Source organism: Pseudonaja textilis, chromosome 3 (genome assembly GCF_049901715.1).
Source record: "Pseudonaja textilis isolate UNSWEBS1 chromosome 3, rPseTex1.2, whole genome shotgun sequence".
Taxonomy (NCBI): Eukaryota; Metazoa; Chordata; class Lepidosauria; order Squamata; family Elapidae; genus Pseudonaja; species Pseudonaja textilis.
Window position 1 is genome coordinate 37,893,148 of NC_141992.1, and position 22,088 is coordinate 37,915,235.

General features: G+C 35.6%; 1 protein-coding gene across 4 annotated transcripts in view; it reads right to left on the bottom strand.

The window, feature by feature from the left end:
- Window positions 1-22,088, bottom strand: part of MAGI3 (membrane associated guanylate kinase, WW and PDZ domain containing 3) — a 110,465-nt gene that overhangs the window by 37,844 nt on the left and 50,533 nt on the right. For 3 of the 4 annotated variants that reach the window (XM_026712926.2, XM_026712928.2, XM_087929310.1), the window contains exons 4-12: window positions 21,020-21,229; window positions 19,900-20,074; window positions 18,510-18,589; window positions 12,990-13,047; window positions 11,377-11,471; window positions 10,567-10,755; window positions 8,916-9,527; window positions 6,643-6,680; window positions 648-804 (exon numbers count right to left, since the gene is read on the bottom strand). In XM_026712926.2, coding sequence (XP_026568711.1) covers window positions 648-804; window positions 6,643-6,680; window positions 8,916-9,527; window positions 10,567-10,755; window positions 11,377-11,471; window positions 12,990-13,047; window positions 18,510-18,589; window positions 19,900-20,074; window positions 21,020-21,229 — 1,614 coding nt within the window. The remainder of the gene's footprint in view (window positions 1-647; window positions 805-6,642; window positions 6,681-8,915; window positions 9,528-10,566; window positions 10,756-11,376; window positions 11,472-12,989; window positions 13,048-18,509; window positions 18,590-19,899; window positions 20,075-21,019; window positions 21,230-22,088) is intronic. The other variant, XM_026712927.2, reaches the window with a different exon arrangement.

Sequence of the window (22,088 nt, forward strand, 5' to 3'; positions counted from 1 at the left end):
ACTGTAATGGCTTACATGACTGAGGGATAATGTCAATATCATAAATGTGGCATTAGTTTTAAGGTTCTTTTTCAGGACCATTGGAACATCAAATGGTTGCTGGAGGAGGCAGCTGATAAGTGAGGACTACTATTTTGCCCTACCTAAGAGGGGAGATGAGGACTTAAAAAACAAAAGAAAGCAAAGTGTCTCCTTTCTTGGAAGGGTCACATCCTAAGAAAAAATGATTTCAGGGCAGGGGAGGATTAAACATGAATAACTGGAAAAATAAATCCTGAGCCTAAAAGAATTCGAAAGACTATCTTCACTCAAATGTTTTATTGTCAGCTGGATTATTTCATCCCCTGAATACATCTATGATTCGAGCCTTTATAAACAATGCATTGAAGATATCCAACACTTTGAAGATGGTTTCAAAGCAATCACTTTCATCATAATAGATTTCAGAAGTTTAAAGCAATTTAAATTTACTCTGACTGAATGCTATGTTGCAGCTGGGAAATATGAATGCTATGGATTAGTAAAATTAAAGCCACCTCTTTTAGGGGGTGAAATTGACAATGCAGAAATCAAAGTGTTTCCTTCAAAACACAACAAACAAACAAACAAACCCTGGAGCAGCAAGTAACTCAAGTTTATGTACTCACGTTTATCTTCAAACAATATTTTAGATTTCAGATAAACTTCAGAAGGGTCAAGCTTTGGAGAAGATGACTTCACAGAAGTAGGTGGAAAAGGTATGGGATGTGGAACAGGCTCACCAATGGCCTCTAAGCTTCCTGAAGTTTCCTGCTTATTTATTTTCTGGAATAAATAAGAGTCATATAAAATAGGTTGCAAAAATGGTTATTAACTGCCTTAAACAAGTAAACAGAAAGATGAGAAACTAAAATATTCTTTAATAAAAACTTTATTGTCTTTTTAATTAGATTAGAACATCTCCGGAATTTTTCCTAAAATGTTCTAGTATTGTATCTTTTGTTTTCTTGTATTCTTCATTGAAGCTTTAAATATGAATAATTAACTTATTCAATCTAACAATAGCAACATTGTGGCAGGATATGATAAAATATATTTCAGAGAAGATATCTCAATATCGCATGTCATAAACTCCCAACAGATTTGTTTCCGAAAAATGTAATTATACACAGATGAATTCTCTCCATATAATATACATCTACTGTAATCAGATAACAGGATATAACCAATGTATAGAATTCATAATTATGCACAAGACAAAGGGGGAAAATCTATATTGTGAACAAGGTTTAGATTGACTTCTCAAAATATTTCCATGTCCTTATTTTGGTATTTATATCTTTGCTCTATTCCAGGCATCTGATGCAATTTAATGGAAATTATATGCAAGCAAGTGTATGAAGGTTGCAATATGTCAGGATCAGGTGGCATTCTAACCAATCATTTAATCCAGAAATAAAGAAAGGGGAAAATACTCATTGTGCATTTTAGAGAACTAGCTGGCAGAAAGGGCATCGCATAGGCAGGGTTTTGGGCCCTAAATTGGCTACCTCTGGTGACTAGGTTGCAATAGGCTGTGACTAAAGAGTAAGAAGGTGGAAGGATACAGCTGGAAATTTGCCAGCTTTGACTATATAGAACAAGACCTGAACAGACCTCATAGAAAAAGGATATTTTTAGCGTACTCTTCATTCCACTATCTCTCTTTCTAAGCTAAGATTATCTCAAGCATTGTACTGAATTACCCTAAAATTCTTGTCCTGAGGCTTAGGAGAACTTCAGTATTTCATGTCTTCACAAAAGATCACAGAACTGTCTCAACTAGTACCTAACTTTATGTACATGCAGCAGGGCCCATACTGGAGTTTGTATTCATTTTGGATGCAACTGTAAGGTGAAAGTGGAATTCTAAGTCCAAAGACCTAGACCAGCCTTCACAGCCTTTTGAGACTGGGGGAACCTTTGAATATTTTTCAGGCCTTAGGTAATCCCTGCACATACAGGCTCAAATATAGGCCAGAAGTTTAAAACTTTTATTTTATTTCATGTTACGGGTAGGCCCACATATATGCATTAACAATGTTCTTAAACTAAAAGTAAAGAATGATTTTTGTCCCTTTCCCCCATCTTCTTCCCCTGTAGTTTGGGTGGATTCTGCTGTCACTGATGACTACATCAGCTCAGTCCCAGATCTCCTGGGCCCACACTGAGACAGGACACACATCCCCCACTGAACCTGCAGAAAGACAGGCTGCAAGCTACCAAGGAGAACCCTAGCACATGCACTCTCTTATGTGCAAACTCTCTGCTCTTCTTCCTCAGATTGGCTCGGCTCAGCTCACTTCTCGGCTTTAGTTTTGCTTACCTCTCAGCTTACATGACTTTGTGCAATCCTTGCCTCCACCCGAGGTCAACACACATTCTAGTGGGCCAACCCAGGATTTGGAGTTGGGGTTTTGTTCAGTCTCTGCTTTTTAAAAATAAATCCTAGTCTCCCAAGGACCCTCTAGTGACCTCTCATAGAATCCTAGGACTAAGAAACCCTATCCTAGATAAATAACAGTGTGTGGTGAGTTTTAGTTTGGTAACTAGCGCTAATCTCTACACTGGCAGATGACTAGTTTAAGTGGTAAGACCCAGGAAACGGATGGATCAGTTGGTGTGTCTTCTTTCTCATGTTGCTAATACTATTGTAATCTTAGTTGATCTGTGAAATACAGAAATCACTATAATTTATCTTGTTATCTTAGATCCTTCTAATGTATACATTGTCAGGACTCCAACAAATCCACCCCCATTCAAATAATAAATCTCTAGCCACATCTCAGAGAAAAGAAAATTGATTTATTAGAAGTGGCCAGTGCTGGTGTTAGCTGAATGCAGCTGATACTAAAATACACCATTCATTTCCTCCTTGACCCTTGTCTTCCCCTCACTCCCTGGATGTGTATTCTCCAATGGGACCCATCCATCCCCAAGAGTCATCAATCATGCTCTCCAGTAATATTCTTGCACTCCGACAACTTTGGGCTGCCAGGGTGATTATCTAGATACTTAAGGAATGCACTGTTTCACCTACTCCCCTTTTCTGGCAGCTAAAAAGACCAAAGTATCTTTTTAGTTCACATACATGTTGAGAGCAGAGGTGGTATTCAGCAGGTTCTGACCAGTTCTGGAGAAAAAAAATCTGGTAGTAAAAAAAATTGAATCCTACCACTGGTTGAGAGATGTGGACAAGGTTAGTCAAAGACTGCCCTTTTTGGCTTGTTGAACTGGCCTGAATAGTACTTGTTTGGGGCAAAGAATGATAATCAATGTGTCTTTACAAGTGAGATGTACTTGCCTAGACAAGATAGCTTTTCATCTAAAAGTTCTGTGCATGCTAGTCTCAAACACTCAATTGTGAGAAATATGGCCAAGAAGATAATGATTGTTTTAGCTCCAACATATTTGGATGAAGCTGATAATTTGGACTCATTACAGTTAGGTTTTTGGCTAGAATATTATATAAAGACAATTGGATTGCTTTGGCGGATGATCTACCCTAGAAACTGGATGGGGAAGTATGATTCTGCTAATACTTCTTAAATCATCTGGTAGGACCCAACCTTAAGTTCTACTGTTTTTTATCGAATTATGGTTCTAATCATTTGAATTATGGTTCGAATCATTGTTCAACTCATCAGCTAATATATCCTATAGACTTCTATCTTTTCCTCCATAATGTTCAACATTTACATGAAAACACTGCCTGTGTATGAATGTTATCTAATGATTTGGAGTCTCATTATTACAGGAAAGATACCACCTCTAATTGCTCCTTACAATTAAGCCTAGATTAGAATTCTCTATTACTCTACATCAGGGAACATATGTATCTGGCATTCAGAGATGGTTGAATAGCTGTTGTATTTATATATATACGTTAATGTTAATGTTCAAACTGTGGCATTCAAACTGTTCACCTTCCAACAGGAAGTCAGACCAATCAATCAGCATGCGGGACATGCATCTCCAGATAATATGCAGTTGGAATTTGGGATATGTACACATCAGCCCATCTGCAGCCATCTGTAAGCTATATTTATCCACCAATCCCTTTGCAGTGTAGGTATGCAGTAACACCTACACATGGGTGGCTAAATCAAGCTTTAAACTTTAAACTCTAGGAAGGCAACCAGTACATTTAATAATTGACAATTGGCTGGATAAGAGAGAACAAATTAAAATAAAATTGAAACATGTTGTATAGTACCTATGTTACATAGCACCTATACTGGGTAACTGAGATTTAGGCTGCTGCATTGGACAGGCTCAACTCCTCTGAAAGATTAAGTAAGCAGGCTATCTAGAAAAGTTCCTTGTTTTTCAGCAATCGCCAGATTTGCAAGTGACAGCTATGATAAAAAGTGCCTTTGTACCACTATATCTAAAGTGCTAACTATAACCCTTCTTAAGCTTGTTAAATTTGGCAGCAAGTATTCAAGCATAGATTATATATTTACATGTAGTTTTGACTATCCTTGAAACTGGAACTTTCAATTGGAACAATATATAACATATTGGCTGATATTCAGTGCAATGTAAAATGTGATCATCATGTCATCATTGATTTAATAATTTAATATTTTTAATATTAATCTTTAAAGCACTATCAGTGTCAGAACTCCCTCCTACCCTTTCTGTACAAGTTGGTAGATGCAGCACAGCAAAGAGGTAAGTTTGAAATATTAATGGCTGGCAACTGCATAGCTTGATTGTTACTAGAATTTATTCCTACACTGCCTTGTCAAATAAGAATTCCCAAGCAAACCAGGAATGTGATTTGATTGCTTATACTTGCAAATCTGAATTGCTGGAAGTACTCACTTCTGCTCTGTCTGGAGAACCAAGCAGCTGGTTTGTTCAAAACCTCCAGTGAGTTGGACTCCAGGTTTGCATGTGCAAATCTCATAGCATGTTCACTCAAAGCCAAATCACTTTCAAAATTTCTTTCTCTCTGTTTGGAGAACCTGACAACAAAGTCAGGACTTTTTGTAACTGCTGCTATATAAAGAACAACACTGATCCATAATAAACAGGAGATGAGAAATGGGACTAGCTGTTTCAAACCTAGATTTCAAGATTAACTTAAAACCAAACAAGCCTAATCTTTCTCATCTACAAATTTCAGTTTGATTTCTTTTCAAACTTTATAAAAATCTTTATAAAAATACATTTATTGAAATTACAAGCTTTTGTGCTTTTATTTCATACATAAATTAAACTTTAATTATTAAATGTAATTAGATTAATTATTTCTTGCCTAGTCTTAGTTTGTTAGTTTAATTGATGGAAGTGGCTTCAAACAAATTTATTTATCATTTAGGGCAGGGTTTCCCAGACTTTTTGGCTTTGTGGACTGATGGATGGGATATGAAGAGGGGATGATTCTGTGCGCACGGAGGGCAAGCATGCACATGCACAACTCCATTTGTGCCAGCTGCTCACGCAAATGGAGCATGTGTGCATGCACTTGCCTGCTGCTTGTGTGAGTGGGGATGTGCATGCTCATGTACTTGCCCACCACTTCTGTGGCCCAGTAACAAAAGGCTCAACCTCTGATTTAGGAGGCTATAGCATCAAACAGTTTGAGACTTAAATATAAAATAACTCATGCTGGAAAAATAGTGCATAGACAGCGTTTTTCATTGTATAGCTATCTTAGAATGCAAATTCATATTTTAATAGTGCATCCACAAAAAAAATAGGAGTAACAATATTTTGTGTTTATCTCCCTTACACCTTAATCCCATGACTGATAACTACTCTTGAGAACAAATGTTTTGACCACAATTCAGCTACCTTAAGCTTTGCTCCTTTATGACACAGCTTTCTTGAAACATGCTTCCTGACATGCACCCTCTAGTTCATTCTTGTGTTGTACTTTTTCTTACCAAAGAATATTAAGAGAACAAAGAGTCATTATTTTCATGGAGTTTGTAGAAAAGCATTTCATTCATTACAACTAATCAGTTCAGATTTTCCTTTAATGTGATGCCCTCTAATATTAATAGCAATAGCAATAGCACTTACTTATATACCGCTTCACAGTCCTCTCATCATATTGCTCCCAACAATCTGGATCCTCATTTTACCAACCTCAGAAAGATGGAAGGGTGAGCCAACCTTGAGCCAGTGTGGATCGAACCCTGGCAGTCAGCAGAATTAGACTGCAATACTGCATTTCAATCACCGCGCTACCATGCCTCTTAATAGAGTTTATTAACAATACAGTCAATAAATAAAACTTCTGTTCACAACCTTGACCTCAGAAGATGAACAAATGAAGAACAAAGTTTTTGAACAGTGAAGAACAGTTAAAAAGACTGAATGTTAAGGGAGTATTTTAAAAGTGGAATATGTTACTTCATCTAAAATTGAGCAAACCCAGTAGTAAATTTGCAATTACTGAATGAATATTTACAATAGTTTACACCACAAAATGTGAAGGTCAGAGTTGTTTTTCCTTAACATCCTCCCATATATCTCATACATATTAAAGCAATATATGTTTAGAAAAGAATGTCAAGAAAGTCCTAATAAAATGATTCAACAAAACTTTGTACAATTTTTTCCACAGGTAGGAATACACAAGTTGCAAAAACTTTTATTAATACTCACATTATCAATAGTGGGAGTTTTTGTAGGTGAGGAAGGTCCTAAAACAAAAAATAAATATTAATACAATCAATCAGAATATTTCTATCCTGTTTTAAGGCTACGTAGTGCTTTGCATTCAGAAGGACAGAGCACCTTCTGCGCACATGTGGGCTTTCAATAACAGTCACCATATTTTTAAAACAGTGGCTTTTTTTCCAGGATTATGTCAAGAATTGCTACGTCTGCACCCATATATACATGGAATGACCTTTTTCTTTCACATCCATAGCACTACACAAAGCTCCCCTGAATATCTTAACAAAAGAGTTAGACCTTTATAATCTGATAATCTTGGCTAGCTATCAACATATTCACTTGGCAGCTTATTAAGAATTCAAGTTTCTTGGAAACAAGAACCAAAAATATCTTTACTGCAAATATTACAATCTCATGATTTTCAATTGGTAAGCAACAATAATAGTCCTTTCAAGCAACAAGAAGGACCTCAGTTTCTTATTAAACATTATAAATGCACAATGCTTTTTCCCACATACTCTTTGCACATTACACAATAAATGGGAGGGAACTAATATAATCATAATGACTAAGTCAAACCAGTATTTAAAAACTTCTCTTGTTATTTTCAATGCCACTATCTGAAAAGGGAATTTCAATAATAGAGTATGTGCCTTGAAAAGGTTTGGATGAATAAATATTAAATAAGTTACCATGTTATCTGCCCTGTTTTTTAAAAATATTTTAATCATAAAAATCTGTGCTAATCATTCTGTTATGAAAAAACCCTCATTGTGACTAAGTTAAAAAGATTTATGAATTGTCCACCAATCTCAGTACCAAGTTAAATTCTAAGCAAGGGGACTCACCTTACAATGTAGATTTCATTCATAAATCTGTGAGAACATGTCTTAATGGCACTTGAAAGGTTAGGGACAGCAATTTTTACATACATATTCACACTCACATATATTCCCCTGCAATTTTTTTTTAAAAAACCCAAACAAAATCAAATCAACCCAACTCAAAGCCCCCTCTCCCCATTCCAATGTTTAAAATATTGCTTTTAATTTTAAGATGTCACAGGCACTATTTTGCATTGGCCCATTACCATTCTACCAATTTCCTAAAGATTTAAAGATGAATTTATCTGAATCAAGAGATTAATTTGCAATTAATGGCAAACTTTCATATTTTCCCAATGACAATGAAAAGAATCTTATCACCGACATAAAAATATCAATAACATGGCATTTTCCAATTCATTGTTATATTTTAATTAGATCAATAGATCATAAATGGGGAGTATAACAGCTACTGCACTACATTACATGAGAAGTTCACAGTTTTAGTACAAATAAAATGTTCAATGATAACTAGTAATCAAAATGTTTTTTAAAGGATGCATGAAAATGACTTATTGAATAAAAAGCAAACACTTTCTACCATTACACTTCTACATTATCCTCAATAACATATAGACCCAGGAATGTTTGGCAGTAGATTAATACAATTTAGCCATGTCAGCAATAATCAATTTGTACTGAATGAACTTTGCTAACACTATCTACTGCCATTTCAAAATACAATTATCACAAATGTAACTGTATATACTTCTATGTAGTAAAGTCAATATTAATAAAAACCCATAAATGAAAACAAGCTTATGATATTTTACAATGGTTAACTGACCCTTACTGACATGAGATTAAGAAGTCAAAATAACAGTAAAAAGCCATATACATAAAAAGACATTGGACTAAGACAAACAAAGAGACAATCAACAAACCACAAGTGAGGTCTTTACATGGTACCACTCAGGTATACAACTTTTACATATTTATGTTCCTATGAAAATCTTGCCAATCAGATATAAATGGAAAAGAATTTTGCTTTTGGAGAAATGTACTGTATAGATACTTGACCTTTGGAAACATTCACTGCCTCTTTTCTCATAGAAAAGAGATGGGAATTATTTCTTTTACATTATTTCTTTTACCATGAATGTAGAAATACAAAACTGAAGAGTAGCAATATGGGCAACCACAGTAAGATCACATGTGCATTTTGTCATAATTTCAAAATGCCACAAATACATATTTGCATCAGATGTCCTGATGCAAAAAAAGTAATCACAAAATTTGCATGATTCTATCACTGTGCATATGCCATCATTTTGGCATCATTGCATTTTGTTGTCAATGTCATGAGACAGAAGTACTACATCGTGTTTGAAAGCAACTCAGGAATTTTAAGTTATATCAAATTCATTTACATACCTCCTCTTAGGATAAGCAGTGGCACCTCTGCTCCAACTGGGAACTGCTTCAGTACTTCTACTACCTGGATGTGTGTTAAATTCTGTACATTCTGATGATAAATCTCTTTAATTACATCCCCTTTCTGAAGTCCATGACACCACTGGCTGTCTAAAATCATCTTCACCTTTTGTCCTGTAGGGCTATCAGCTATTGCAAATCCAAAACCTTTAGGTCCCTTGATCAGAGGAATTGTGACCATTTCTGTTTGAGAACATCCTGAAGAAGACCCTGTAGCCCTTTCTTCTCCAAAGTCTATGGCTGAAGGACCGTTCAGGCGTCCATTGACTAATATATGTCCAGTTTTACTATTGTGATCCAAAACCACTGTTCCTGGGATTAAATCCTGACTGAGTATACAGGTATCTCCTTTTGTAACTGGCTGGCCATTTAAGACAGGAGTGGCTGTAACAATATCTACAACAGGATCTTCACTTTCATCAGGCAGAGGATATCCACGACACAACATCATATTCACATACTGATTGACGGGAACTAATTGAAACATCTGGACAACATCAGCATGGGTATGGCCAAGGACACATGTACCATTTATATCTACAATGACATCACCTATTAAAAATGAATAAAGTATTAACACAAATATATTTGCATACATTAAAATAACTTAGTAACCTCATTGTGGAGAATTATTAACATTTATTTATTTAAAACATTTATATAGCCTCCCATCTTACAACAAACTTTGGGCATCTCCCAACTGAAATTTAGAACAATAATAAGCAGATATTGTAACCGGTTCAACCATTTCCCCTGAATTTTGCCTTTAACTTAATTTGTATTTGTTAAGACCTGACATCTAAATACTCATTTTCATTGGATTTGGGGAATGTTTATGTACTTCATAAGTGAAAAACAGAATGTTAGGATAAGACCCATGCGCTAATGTACTGAAGTCTAAATTACATATGACTTTTTTATTCAAATATATTGCTACACAACCCATGACCCCTGGTTCATCATTTCAGAGATATTCTCTTAGCAGATTCCTCAATGCCTTCAACAATGACAGAGCTTTTAATGTACTTGAAAAGTTCATAAAACTTCTCAGGAAGTGTTTTCTCACACTTTGCGTGATCTCATAAAATGTTTTATGATCATTTTTATATCAAAAATGTTTTATAAAATTAGCCAAATTTCAGTTCCATAGGTTTCATTGGTCTCAGATTTTGGATGTATTCTGTAAGTAAGCCAATTTGAGGTACTTTGACTGAAAAATTGTTACCCTATGATGCACCTAGATCTCTGCTAAATGGTATGCATCAGGCTTTAATGCTCGCTACACTCGTATTTAACACCTACACCAAGACCCTGGGTAAGGTCATCTGTCAGCACAAATGAAGTATCATTTATATGTTTTACGAGAAGCCTTAACTTTTGCATTTTGTAATTATTATTGTTGTTCTTTTCATTGTATTTTTGTATTTTTATATTGCTAGCTGCCCAGAGCTATGAGCTTAAGATGGGCGGTCCATAGAAATTTTAGTAATAAATAAATGAATTTTTTTAAAAAATGAATTGTTCCTGAATAACTAAAATACCAACCTCTTTTGTGATCCAACTACACTATAAATTGTAAAACGTCATTTACCTGAAGAAATTTTGCCATCTTGTGCAGCAGGTCCATCCTTTAACACATTCTTCACTTGTAGAAATTCATCTGGTCTGTCTCCACCAATTATTGTGAATCCAAATCCCATAGTACTTTTCTTCAGTGATGTTCGTATTAATGTCCCTATCAACTGGGATGGATCTCGAGTAAAGAAAGGTTTTGTTTGTTCTGCATACAAGGAAAATGCTTTTAGGCATGTCTATTCAAAAACTAGGAGTGCAGAATAAGACAATTAATATTGTAGTGATAAACTATTTTGAAATGTCAGATAAAAACTTTCTAGATGCACTGACTAGAATTCTACAACATGGATAGATTTATATTATTCTGTTCTATTAAATAATGCTTTATAAACACCTAAGGCTGGACCATGTCAAAGTTTCCTTCCTTCCTTCCACCCACCCACCCAATATTTTCATCATTAAAAGTATTATATTTTCATTTCTTTTACAGAGAGAAGAACTTCAAATATACTTCGTTGGGATGTTTTGCTTATCTGATTAACTGAAAAAAGTATAAAAACTTTTCTTTTTTTTAATACTCTGCCATTTTAAAAATACTGTTATACTACTTAGGATGAAAATTTATTTATGTTATTAAGTTGGCATAGAAAACAATAATTTAAAATCATAAAATATAAATGTCAGGAATTATTTCAGATTCATGTTTATAACAGTACAAATATTAGCTAATTGTTTACAGAAAGCTAGCACAAAGAGACATGGTGATTATGATGACTGTATATATTTTTAATAAATACATTTCAGGTTTTAAGAGTAGCCACTGCACCTGGATTTGACAAACCTCCATCAGTCTGTCCTAGCTGTTTTTTCCGTTTGGCTTCCAAAACTGGGTTTTCAAATTGAGTTTTCTGGTTGATGTGACTGCAAAGTACACAAAATGGTAGTGCAAATAGAATTACAAAATATTTACAGAAAAAGGTCCCTTTTTTCTGTATTATTGAATATTGCTGTCCAGGCAGCGGTTCTTATCAAAAATCCAGCAGAACTTCATTTCAGTAATTGCTAAGCTTCCAACACTTTAATACTTGCATAATTAATCTGAAAAACAGGTTGTTTTCCAAAAGCTAGTAGCATTCTTCCACTTGAATACAAAGAAGCAACAGAATCAAATGAATACATAGAATCAAATTCTTTCTAATTATCAGCAGAGATTTGAATTCAGATAAGTGAATGAATTTAGGACAAAATCTAAATTCAAGCTTAATTTAGGAAGAAGGAAAAATTACAAATATGTTGATTTAGATAATAAATAAATGTCATGACACTAATTATCTGATAAAGAGTGGTCTTAAATCATTTTAAGTCATATGGGTGAATACGAAAATTTTGGAATCAAGTTTAATTTAATGCAAGAAAATATTTATTTCTTAGTCTATCACACTTTTGGGTGGGACTACAAATAATAACCAAGAATACAGATTGATAAGCCAAATAAAAGAACAAAAGTTTTGTCAGGGTTAGGGTTATCAGTCATCAATTTTGTTATTTCTAAATTACCTAGTTATCTTGTTGTATCTACTGGTGATTCACAAAGTTTAAAAAGAAAAAATAATAATAAAACAATACTCTGGATATTTACTTGGTCTAAGAAAATAATTTGCTCCAAATTGAAACATTCTGCATATTCAGAGGAATAAAAATCTGTCAAGACCCAAGATCTTATTTTAAAAAGTATGTAAAACTTTGATAAAATTGTAAGAATTTCTAATATATTTTATGAGATATTTCCAAATCCCCTTAATAATAAAATTATTAATAATGTTCCAAATGAGTAACGATATTGCAAAGAAAATGTGTCATTAAAAATAGTGGGCATTTTATCATTTTATTTAAATGCTACTCAGTTTTCCAGGATTGTTCTCATCCAGGTAGTCATAATTGGGATTAGAACTTCTATGTGATGCAGCCATTAACTCAGTCACTTATTTTACATTCTGTTTTGCAATGATCAAAAGGAAATCATAGTGATTGTTAAATGAATCACATGGTCATTAAGTGAATATAACTCCATATAACAGCCAATGTTAATAAATGCTGTTTCTCAAAAGGTTGTTTTTATTTCCTTTTTTAAATTCATAAAATCCATTTACAGCACAAAGCTAATAAATTGTTATTTAGTCTTCTAAAGGATAGATTTCTACTCATTAAATTTCCTGAAAAGGAAGAAAATGTTAGCTAACTAGTCATGCTTTATAATAAAACTACTGCTATCCTACTGCTATAATACGTACTGACCAAATATATATCATATCAGACCCACTCTATGAGGGTGATGGGCAGTTAAGAAATAGAGTGAGGGAGGGAGGGAAGGAGGGAAGAAGTGAGGGATTTGGTTATTCATTTAATCTGCACTTTCAGCAATTAGGCAAAAAAACTTACTCAACGTAGTATGTTCCATACTGAGGGTCTTCTATTTTTTCCCAGCCATAAGGAAGCTCTGTAATTAGACAAGAAAAACTGATGAGCTTATTAATTTTTTTATCCCACTTATATCATGGGGATGCAGGACAATGTACTGTACTACAAATTTACAAATTCAAAAAAAGTATTAAATGTAAGCGACCAAGTAAATCAAAATAGAAACAATGTTCACTGAACTAAAATCTGGTTCAGAAACAAGTCGGTTTAAATATCAATTCAGCTGTCTTTGGTCAACCTGGCAATGTCTTTTCAAGTTTTTCAACCAATCTTTGATTATTTTCACAGACCAGTGTTATGTGATAGCATTTGTGATGGCATTTCAGGCACTCATCAACTGGCACTCACAAAGATTTTGTGATCATGTAACTGCAATTTATAATGTTTGTTTCCACTTTTTCACAAAAACACCCAATAGCAAACAATGGATTCATTTAACAACCGCCACGTTCACTTTATGACTGCAGCATTCACTCTATGACCATGTTTACTTAACTGCCACAAAAAAAGGTAACAAAAACAGGTCTGGTCACCTGGTGACCCACTTTATGACCCACTATATCATGACTTAAGATTGCCTGCCCATTACAATTGTTAAGTCAAGAATTATCTATACAGTCACTTCTCTAAGTAAAAATGAAACTAAATTAAAATAGTTTTAGACAGTTCAAATTGGACTGTTATAAAAGCTAAACTCTGGGAAAGATTCTTTTTAAAACATTTCCACTATTTTTAAAAAAAACCTTGGCTCAATAATCACATTGCTTTGTAATCCTTCCCTCCCCTTACCCATTTATCCATTATTCTTTATTTTTTTCTTTATTCTTTTATTCTCTTTATTTTCTTTATTCTTTATCCTTTATTCACACAAAACAATTTGAACTATAACATTTTTCGTCATTTGACTGCTCTGGCCTTTTCTTGTGACAGACTTACCAATCAGCATTAGGGATGCTAAAAGTTCACGACTTATATTTCACTTCCTCTTTCAACCTTTTCCTCATTGTTATAATGATTTTTTTTAAAAAAAAACACTTGTGTGATTATGGTGGGTGCCAATCCAGTCTGGCTCAGGAACAATTCAAACACCCTCACTTGTTTCAGACTCTGTCATCTTTCTCTTCTGTGGCCATAGTTGGAAAATCAGCAGAGACGTAGAACCATGTGACTCAAGAACCTGCATTTTCACATGCCACTTTAGAATTTCATCTTGGTCAAGAATATCAGAGTAGACAAGATTATGGAAGGTGGAATTTGGGATGACATGGTGAAACTGACACTGCCTGAATTCATGTTGTTAGCACTGTTCATTTCTTTGCACAAGAGAATTCCTTCCGTGGATTAGCCAAGCATATTGAAAACATTTCAAACATTTTACCGGGTTTATTTTGCTTCATTAGTTCCTCAAGTCAAATATAACTCCTGGTAATAACTTATGTTCCAAAAAATTATTAGAAAAAAATATATAGTCTGATTTGTTGAATTTTTCCAAACTATTACTAAGGATGATAATACTTTCATAAAGTTATAGCTTCAGAATTGCGTTAAAAATAAAAATAACTAGAGGTTATTTTATGTAAGCAACTTGACTTTGGTCTGGCAGCATAAAGGAAGAGGAAGCATGACGAAAGCCGTATTGTTAATAAAAATAACTAGATGTTATTTTATTTAAGTGACTTGACTTTGGTCTGGCAGCATAAAGGAAGAGGAAGGATGACGAAAGCCGTATTGTTATAAAGTATTACAGATGTAAAAATGGTGGAATCTGCAGCCTGGTTCTGCTTTTGTCATTTTGATGAAAGCAGCAAATTCCCGCGGACATGATTGATGTTATTTATGCTTCAAATAATGCTTATATTGGATCACATATCAATTAAAACATGCATTTAGCCATTTAAAACTTCTTCATTTACACCTCATTCAACTTCACATTATTAAAAAAAAACCCACAAATAAATAAATCCAAAACCAACATCCAAAACCCAACTGTATTTTAAGCAGTCAGATATAAAGTTTAAAAACTGTATGGAAATAAGGCTCATCTTGAATCTAAATTGTTTCTTATCTGCTTCAATACATATTGAAAAAGAAAGGACTGCATAATTCATTTGTTTGTATATTTTTCAAAGCCAAAAATAATATGCTTTGCATAGAACACTTCCATGAGTAGAAGAATCACTCTGGATTCAGAAAATTATATAATAGTTTTTTAAAAAAAAAATCATATTAGAATTAAACAAAAATTCACATGTACTGACTCATGTTCAAAATACAGATATATATCATCACAGTTTAATCTGCAACAAATAAGAAATTTCAATGAACTATTGCATTTTTTTAGTTTTTGTTGTTATCCTAAAGCAGAGGTGTTAAACTCAATTTCATTGAGGGCCACATCAGGGATGTGTTGGGGCCAGGTGGGTGTGGCTAGGGTAGGTGTGGCCAGCTCGACATCACTCATGTTGGGGGACCTGTGATGGCTTGGGAGGATCTGGGAGTGCCTGGGAGGATCCATTGTCTCCAGCAGAGCACGGCAAGACCAGGGAGGGAGACCAAGGGTTTGCCACTCAGAGGGAGGCCCACTGCCTCTCCACGCAAGGAGACCTGGCTTTGTAACCAAACCATCCTCAACGATAGGATGGGAGACCACCAGGAGAGGTCAGGAGGAGACAACGGGATGGCAAAAGGGGAGCAGGGCTGCTGGTGGCCAAGTGCTAAGGCAGGACTTTCTTTCCTTTGTTCCTTTTCTTTTTCCTTCTCCTTTCTTTTCCTTCCTATCTTTCCTTCTTTTTCCTTCCTTGCTTTCTTTCCCATCTTTCCTTCTTTTTCTTTGTCTTTCCTCTTTCCCTTTCTCCTTTCCTGTTCCTTCTTCAATGCTCAAATGCAAAAGGAGAAACATTTTTCCTTTTGTTTTGCCTTTAGTTTGTTTTGCTAGTCCTCTGTCAGCGAAAACGGAGCTCGGGAGTGCGCACAGCCTCTTGGGCCCCCGTTTTCGATTGTGACGGCCTCCTGAAGCCCTCTGCCAGCAAAAATAGAGCTCAGGGGGGCCATGTGCCAAGCTCTGGGGCCAAAGCTTGGCACATGGGGGCAAGCTCTATTTTTACTGGCAGTGGGCTAAAGGACACTGTTGCGGCTGAAAACAGCCTATTTTTGCTGGCAGAGGCACTGCAGGCTGGTTCTTCTGTTTTCAGGGTGGCCCTTGACTCTAAATTCTGCAGCAAATTATTCCCACATCCTATATTTTAAAGTCAACAGACAACAATAAAGAAATATGCAATTAATACATAAGCCATAGACTATTATTTGCTAAAGTAGTCATTAAATTCTTGGAAAATATATTCAGATGCTGTGATGTGTCTATATTTACAAAAATCAAAATCATGCAGACAGTGTTTTCCCTGTGATATTCTCTGGAACAGTGGTCGCCAACCAGTGGCCCGGAGACCACTGGTGGTCCATTAAGAAAATTTGGGTGGTCCGCAGAGAAATATCACCCCCAAAGCAATTAATCCAGGCTGCACGGGAACACAAGGCTTGCATTGCTTGCATTGCAAACACATGAGGTAGTGAGGGGAGGGGCAAAGGGCGGAGGGGAGAACTTGCCCCACTCACCCACACGCCTCGCCTGGCCACCGGGCTGCTTCTTTCCGCTTCTTTCTTCTTCTGCTTTTGGCTGCATACAAGGAAAGCAGCAAAATTCTTTCTTTCTCTCCCTCAAACTCCACCAGAAATCAGCCTTTGGGACCCTGCAAGGCATCCTGCTCCAAGAGTCACAAAGACTTATTTCTGGTGGAGTTTGGGGGAGAGAAGGAAAAACTTCTGCTGCTTCCCTGCATGAAGCCAAAATTCTCTCTCTCCCCCCGAAAACGGAGCTGGACACGGTATCCTGCGATCCCAAATAAAGAATGATCAATTGGTAGGAAAATGGGGTGGGGAATTTTCCTGCAGAGTTTTGGGGGGATTTTCCCAGGGTCTGGTTCACGGGATTTAAAATTATGAGTTTGGTGGTCCCTGACGTCCAAAAGGTTGGCGACCCCTGCTCTGGAATGTTGTACTTTGAAGAAGTAACATAGAAAGGACAGAAGCACTGAAAGCATAGTGGCATAGAAAGAATATTAATGCTTCTGAATGCTGGTATTGGAGAAGACTCTAGGAAATGGCATTGATAGCCAAGAAAAACAAACAAATAAATTAACAGAATTCTCACTTGAGGGATAAATGACCAAGCTCATATTATCTTTCTTTGGATACATTATATGAAGCCTATAGAGAAGGCTCTGATGCTGGAAAAGACTGAAAGAAAAGAAAAGAGGATGACCAGTAGCAAGATGGAAATAATTAACAGCAGTAGTAATGTATTGGAAGATCAGAAGGATCAATTGGGGACAGATACTCCTACAGAAAATCTGTGTATGTGGTCACTAAGAATCAACCCCATCCTGAGGGCACATAATCCATCAGTAAAATGCCACTGGGAAAGGAAATGTCAGCATTATGCTGTGGAGTTCCTTCGGGCTTAAGAGTCTCTCCGCTGCTACTTAAAAATCACTGTGAGTGATTTCATCCATCAGTTTGAGGTGAGACAACGTAAGTTTGCTAATGCTACTCTGTTGAATACTGCCAGCCTGAACTTTTTTGGGGGATGGGAGCAGATAAAAGATAATGAGAAAAATTGCAATTCTGAGAAGCAAGAGAAGGGTTGGCATGCTCTTATCTATACCCAATTGGGTTACTGCAGTTCATTCTAGTTACAACTGTCTTTCAAAACATCTGGAAACTGCTATTGGTTCAAAATGCAGCAGCCTACAAGTTAATGACTCTGTGCCACAACCACATAGCATTTCTTTTTGGGTTGCCAGTAATTATCCAAGTACAATTCACAACATTACCGAGATATTAAAAATTCACACCCATCAATATCTATTGATGGTTCTTTGGTTCTGAGAAGTAGAAGTAGGGAGGGAAATAAAGGTAATGGTTTTTTTTCAGTTGCAGCCCCTGAACTGGGAGGACAAGTTATTGTAATCTAAGGGATCTAAAAGAATTCAATAAAACAAAATAATGACCACTCCAAATGTGAATACTGATGCTATGGAGATAAAAAAAAAACCTGGTATCATGTAATACAGTCTGCCCAGATGGAAGGTCTTAAAAGGGAATAATAGGGAACCACCATTTCTGGAGCAGAGCACCGGGAGGCATCGTTAGAGTGTTCCAGTTGCAGGCTGACCTTGAAATATAAGAGGAAGTATGAGGATCCTTGCTACAGAAAGAATTGATCAGAGTGCTTGAGACAGAGAACAAGATTACAAGGATGTGATAAATGTATGTAAATCAGATACTATAATGCAGAAACAATATGCAACTGATTAGTACAGTTAGTAATTTATTACACCAGGAAAGCTTTTTTCCAACAATTCAATAAACATGAACTAAAACCTACATAACAGGGTTTAGATAATGGGATCTTGAGCTTCTTACCTCCATCTTCACAGTCTTCAGGGGCTTTGGCCTTTTTACACAGACGAGGATCCAGCCAGGTGGTAGTTTTCGTATTGTGGCTGTGGAGACAGAGAAATTAATTAGAAAATAGTAATAAAAAGTTTCCTTCATTACAGAAACATGTTGCAGCTTATCTTCAGACGCTGGTGCTCGCTCTCTCTCTCTCTCTCTCTCTGTGTGTGTAGAGGGGGGGAGGGAGAGAGGGAGACAGAGACAGACAGATGCAGCTACATGGAGACAGCTTAGTCCTGCATGCGTGACCTTTTTATCTGCAAAGCACAGCTATATGTGATGACTGGCACAAATGAAGAAAAATTTCTAAGCATGTATTTCACTTTTATTAAATATTTAAAAATGGAGCCCTGGCTATGTTTAATTATTTGTAATTTGTAATTAATTAAAAATAAACATATTTTTTCATAATTATTTGAAAAATAACTTATGATTTCTGATAAAAATAACCAGAGAGGAACTATGCTTCAAAATTCTGAAAGATGCTTGAATCATGTTGTTTTTAAAATGACAGATTTATATGACAGAAAAAAACTTGTTAAACAGCCAAAATCTGTTTTAGAGGGATGTATTCATAGTCACAGTTGACATAGTTTTCTACAAAACAACAGATTTGTTTTGAATGGGATTAACTTAGGTTAAAGTTGTCAGAAAATACTGATAACTAATGGGTTAGCATTCAGTCAATGATATATTCATGATTTGTGTAGGTATCTGTGCATTTTACCAGAGAAGAAACAGGGTAATGAAACAAAAACTCACATGTCCCTTCTAACTATTTATAGTAAGCCTAAAATCATATTCTATTCAGCTTGCTTTTAAGGATATTCATAAAAATAGAATTTATCCAAACTAAAGATAAATATTACCTCATATTTTAGGTTGTTAGAATATCCAGTTCATAGCATAATTATAAAATAATAAATTCATTATTTAAATGAGACATTTAGTTCTTAGAATTGTTACTGTCCTGTATTAAAACTATGTATTTAGAAATATAAAAAATTATATGAAAACTTTTACAATGTTTTACAACGATTTACTGGAAATATGTTTACAGAGAGACTTCTACAGATTTGCCTTTTATAAAAAAATGTATTCTGTACAATTGCACTGCACTGATCTGAGCAAAAGTCTACAGAGATCTTTGATTTGGGGAAATACAGCCTCTTTGGGAGAAAACATTTTCCTTGATAGAGATTCCCCCCCGCCCCCCACAAATAAATTTTTGCAATGGAATATGGATAGAATATATTATTAACATGTTAGCAGAAATTAATCAGCTAAAACATATTTAAGTGTACTAACAATCATCTTGATTTGATAATTCTAAATGCATATATCAGCTTCTACTCACTCAATGAAATAGATCATTCCGGTATCTGTGTAGGCCATCTCCCAGTTCTTGGGCAGAGGCTCTAAGTTTTCTTCCCTTGATAAATAATTTTTGAAATCCACGGAACTATTTGTTTGACTATAACTAGGAACAGTTTTCATCCAATCAGAAGAGTCCAAATGTCGTTCTCTGAATTCTGCAATTGTTTAAAGAAAATAATTCATCTGTTTTATTTAGTTAGTTTGCTGCCCATCTCTAAATATCTGGGCAGCTTTCAATTTTAAAAAAGAACATAAGTATATAAAACATGTATATAATATCTAATTTAACTTTATTCTGTTTTACACAAAGATAAACTGAATATATCACAAATTCCCTAAGTTATGCAGTATAATTTGCACCTAGACCAGTGTTGGCAAACCTTTTTGGCACTGAGTGCCGAAACGGGAGCGTGTACATGCCTACATGCCGGAAACCAGAAGAGCAGTGTCTTCTGGTTTTTGGTGCACATGTATGTGCAAAGATCAGCTGGCTGGTGCACATGCATGTGCCAGAAACCAGAAGACTGTTAATGAAGTGCCCCCAGCCCGCCATCAAGAACAAGCCAGCGCAGCCCACCCTCCTGTCACTTCTGCTAAGGGAGTGTGACTCTTCCCGGCCAGCGTGCCTCTTACCCTGGCGCCAGACAGGCGTTCCTCCCTGCAAGAGCATATAATTTTGGGAGAACTGTGGTGACCATAATTTTGAAACTGGATCGTACGTAGGGAGGAGGTTCTGTCATAACTTTGAACAGATGCTGAGTGACTACTCATAAGCTGAGGACTATCTGTGGTAGTCATTTCATAAGAGTGCCCCCTCAAAATTCCAAACATGTCTTTGGCCCTGAAAGAATACCTATCCTTGGACAAATTTCAAGTACATGAATCTAAGAAAACTGAAAACAATATTTATTAAGATATCTGAATTTGTATTGTACAGTATATCTGTACCTGTTCACATTTAATAAACTCAATATATTAAGTCTATATAAAATATTTAGAAGAGAAAATTTTTTATAAACAAAGAATTGTTACAAATGACTTATTACATTTCTAAACTATTTTTCACAAGCTTTAATTTTACATTAAAAATGTACACTGACCTGTTCCTCCATTACCATTAATTGCTACTTTTTCTTCTTCCTCTTCTTCTTCAGGAAGGGAAGTGTCCATTTTCTGCATTTTGCTGACCGATGTTGTTCTTTTTCTTTGAGATTCCAGGTCAAAATCGTTATCAAAAAGCACCTGGTCCACTGGATCAGGTTGGAATGGACTAGGCTCAGCTGGAGGTTTAGGAGTCCCATAGAAATTACCTTATATACGTATATGTAAAAGAAAGAAAAAGAAAGAAAACATATATATAATCATACATGCTTAGGCTAGGTTGTTATTATGTTTACACATTAATAGCTTGCAAAAATATTTTGCCTTTATTAACATCCCAGAGTCATAACTTTTAAGATACGGAGCCATATAAATTTATAAAACATTGTTTTTTCTTTCTCATGTTTATATAGCCACCCATGTCACATATGTAACTAAATAGAATAAGTGAATAAATAAGTCTTTCTAACAAAGAATTTAGGTTCATGATCATCTGAGCAAAGAACAGGCAAATGATAGATATGCCATAAATACATATTTGTGGAGTACGCATGGTAACAGGGTAAACAAGTCCCATTACTTTGACATTGCAGTTGACATTTCTTTTTGTCAATCCAAGGTAGCCTAGATCATGAAACAGATTCCACAATAAGACTAGAATTATATTTATTGACATCAGCTTTAATAACAGATACTAACAGATGATAACTTTTCCTCGCTTTTCACTTTCCAGTGAGTGAGGAAAGTGTATATTTTCAGGTAGTCCTCAATTTATGATGATTCGTTTAGCAACTGTTTGAATTTACAACAGCGCTGAATGAAGGGATTTACGATCCTGCCTGAAGTTCCAGTATCGTGAAGTCACATGAACATTGGCAGCCTGTCCACCCTTATGACCAACTGCAAGGATTTTCAGGAGGCCTCCCCACTATGTTCTCCCCACCACATCCCACTGGGTCACTGCAAGTCTTGGATCTGAATCAGGGGTGGGATTCAAATTTCTTAACAACTGGTTCTGTGGGCGTGTCCTAATTTGTAGGTGTGACTTGGTGGTCACGTGACTTGGTA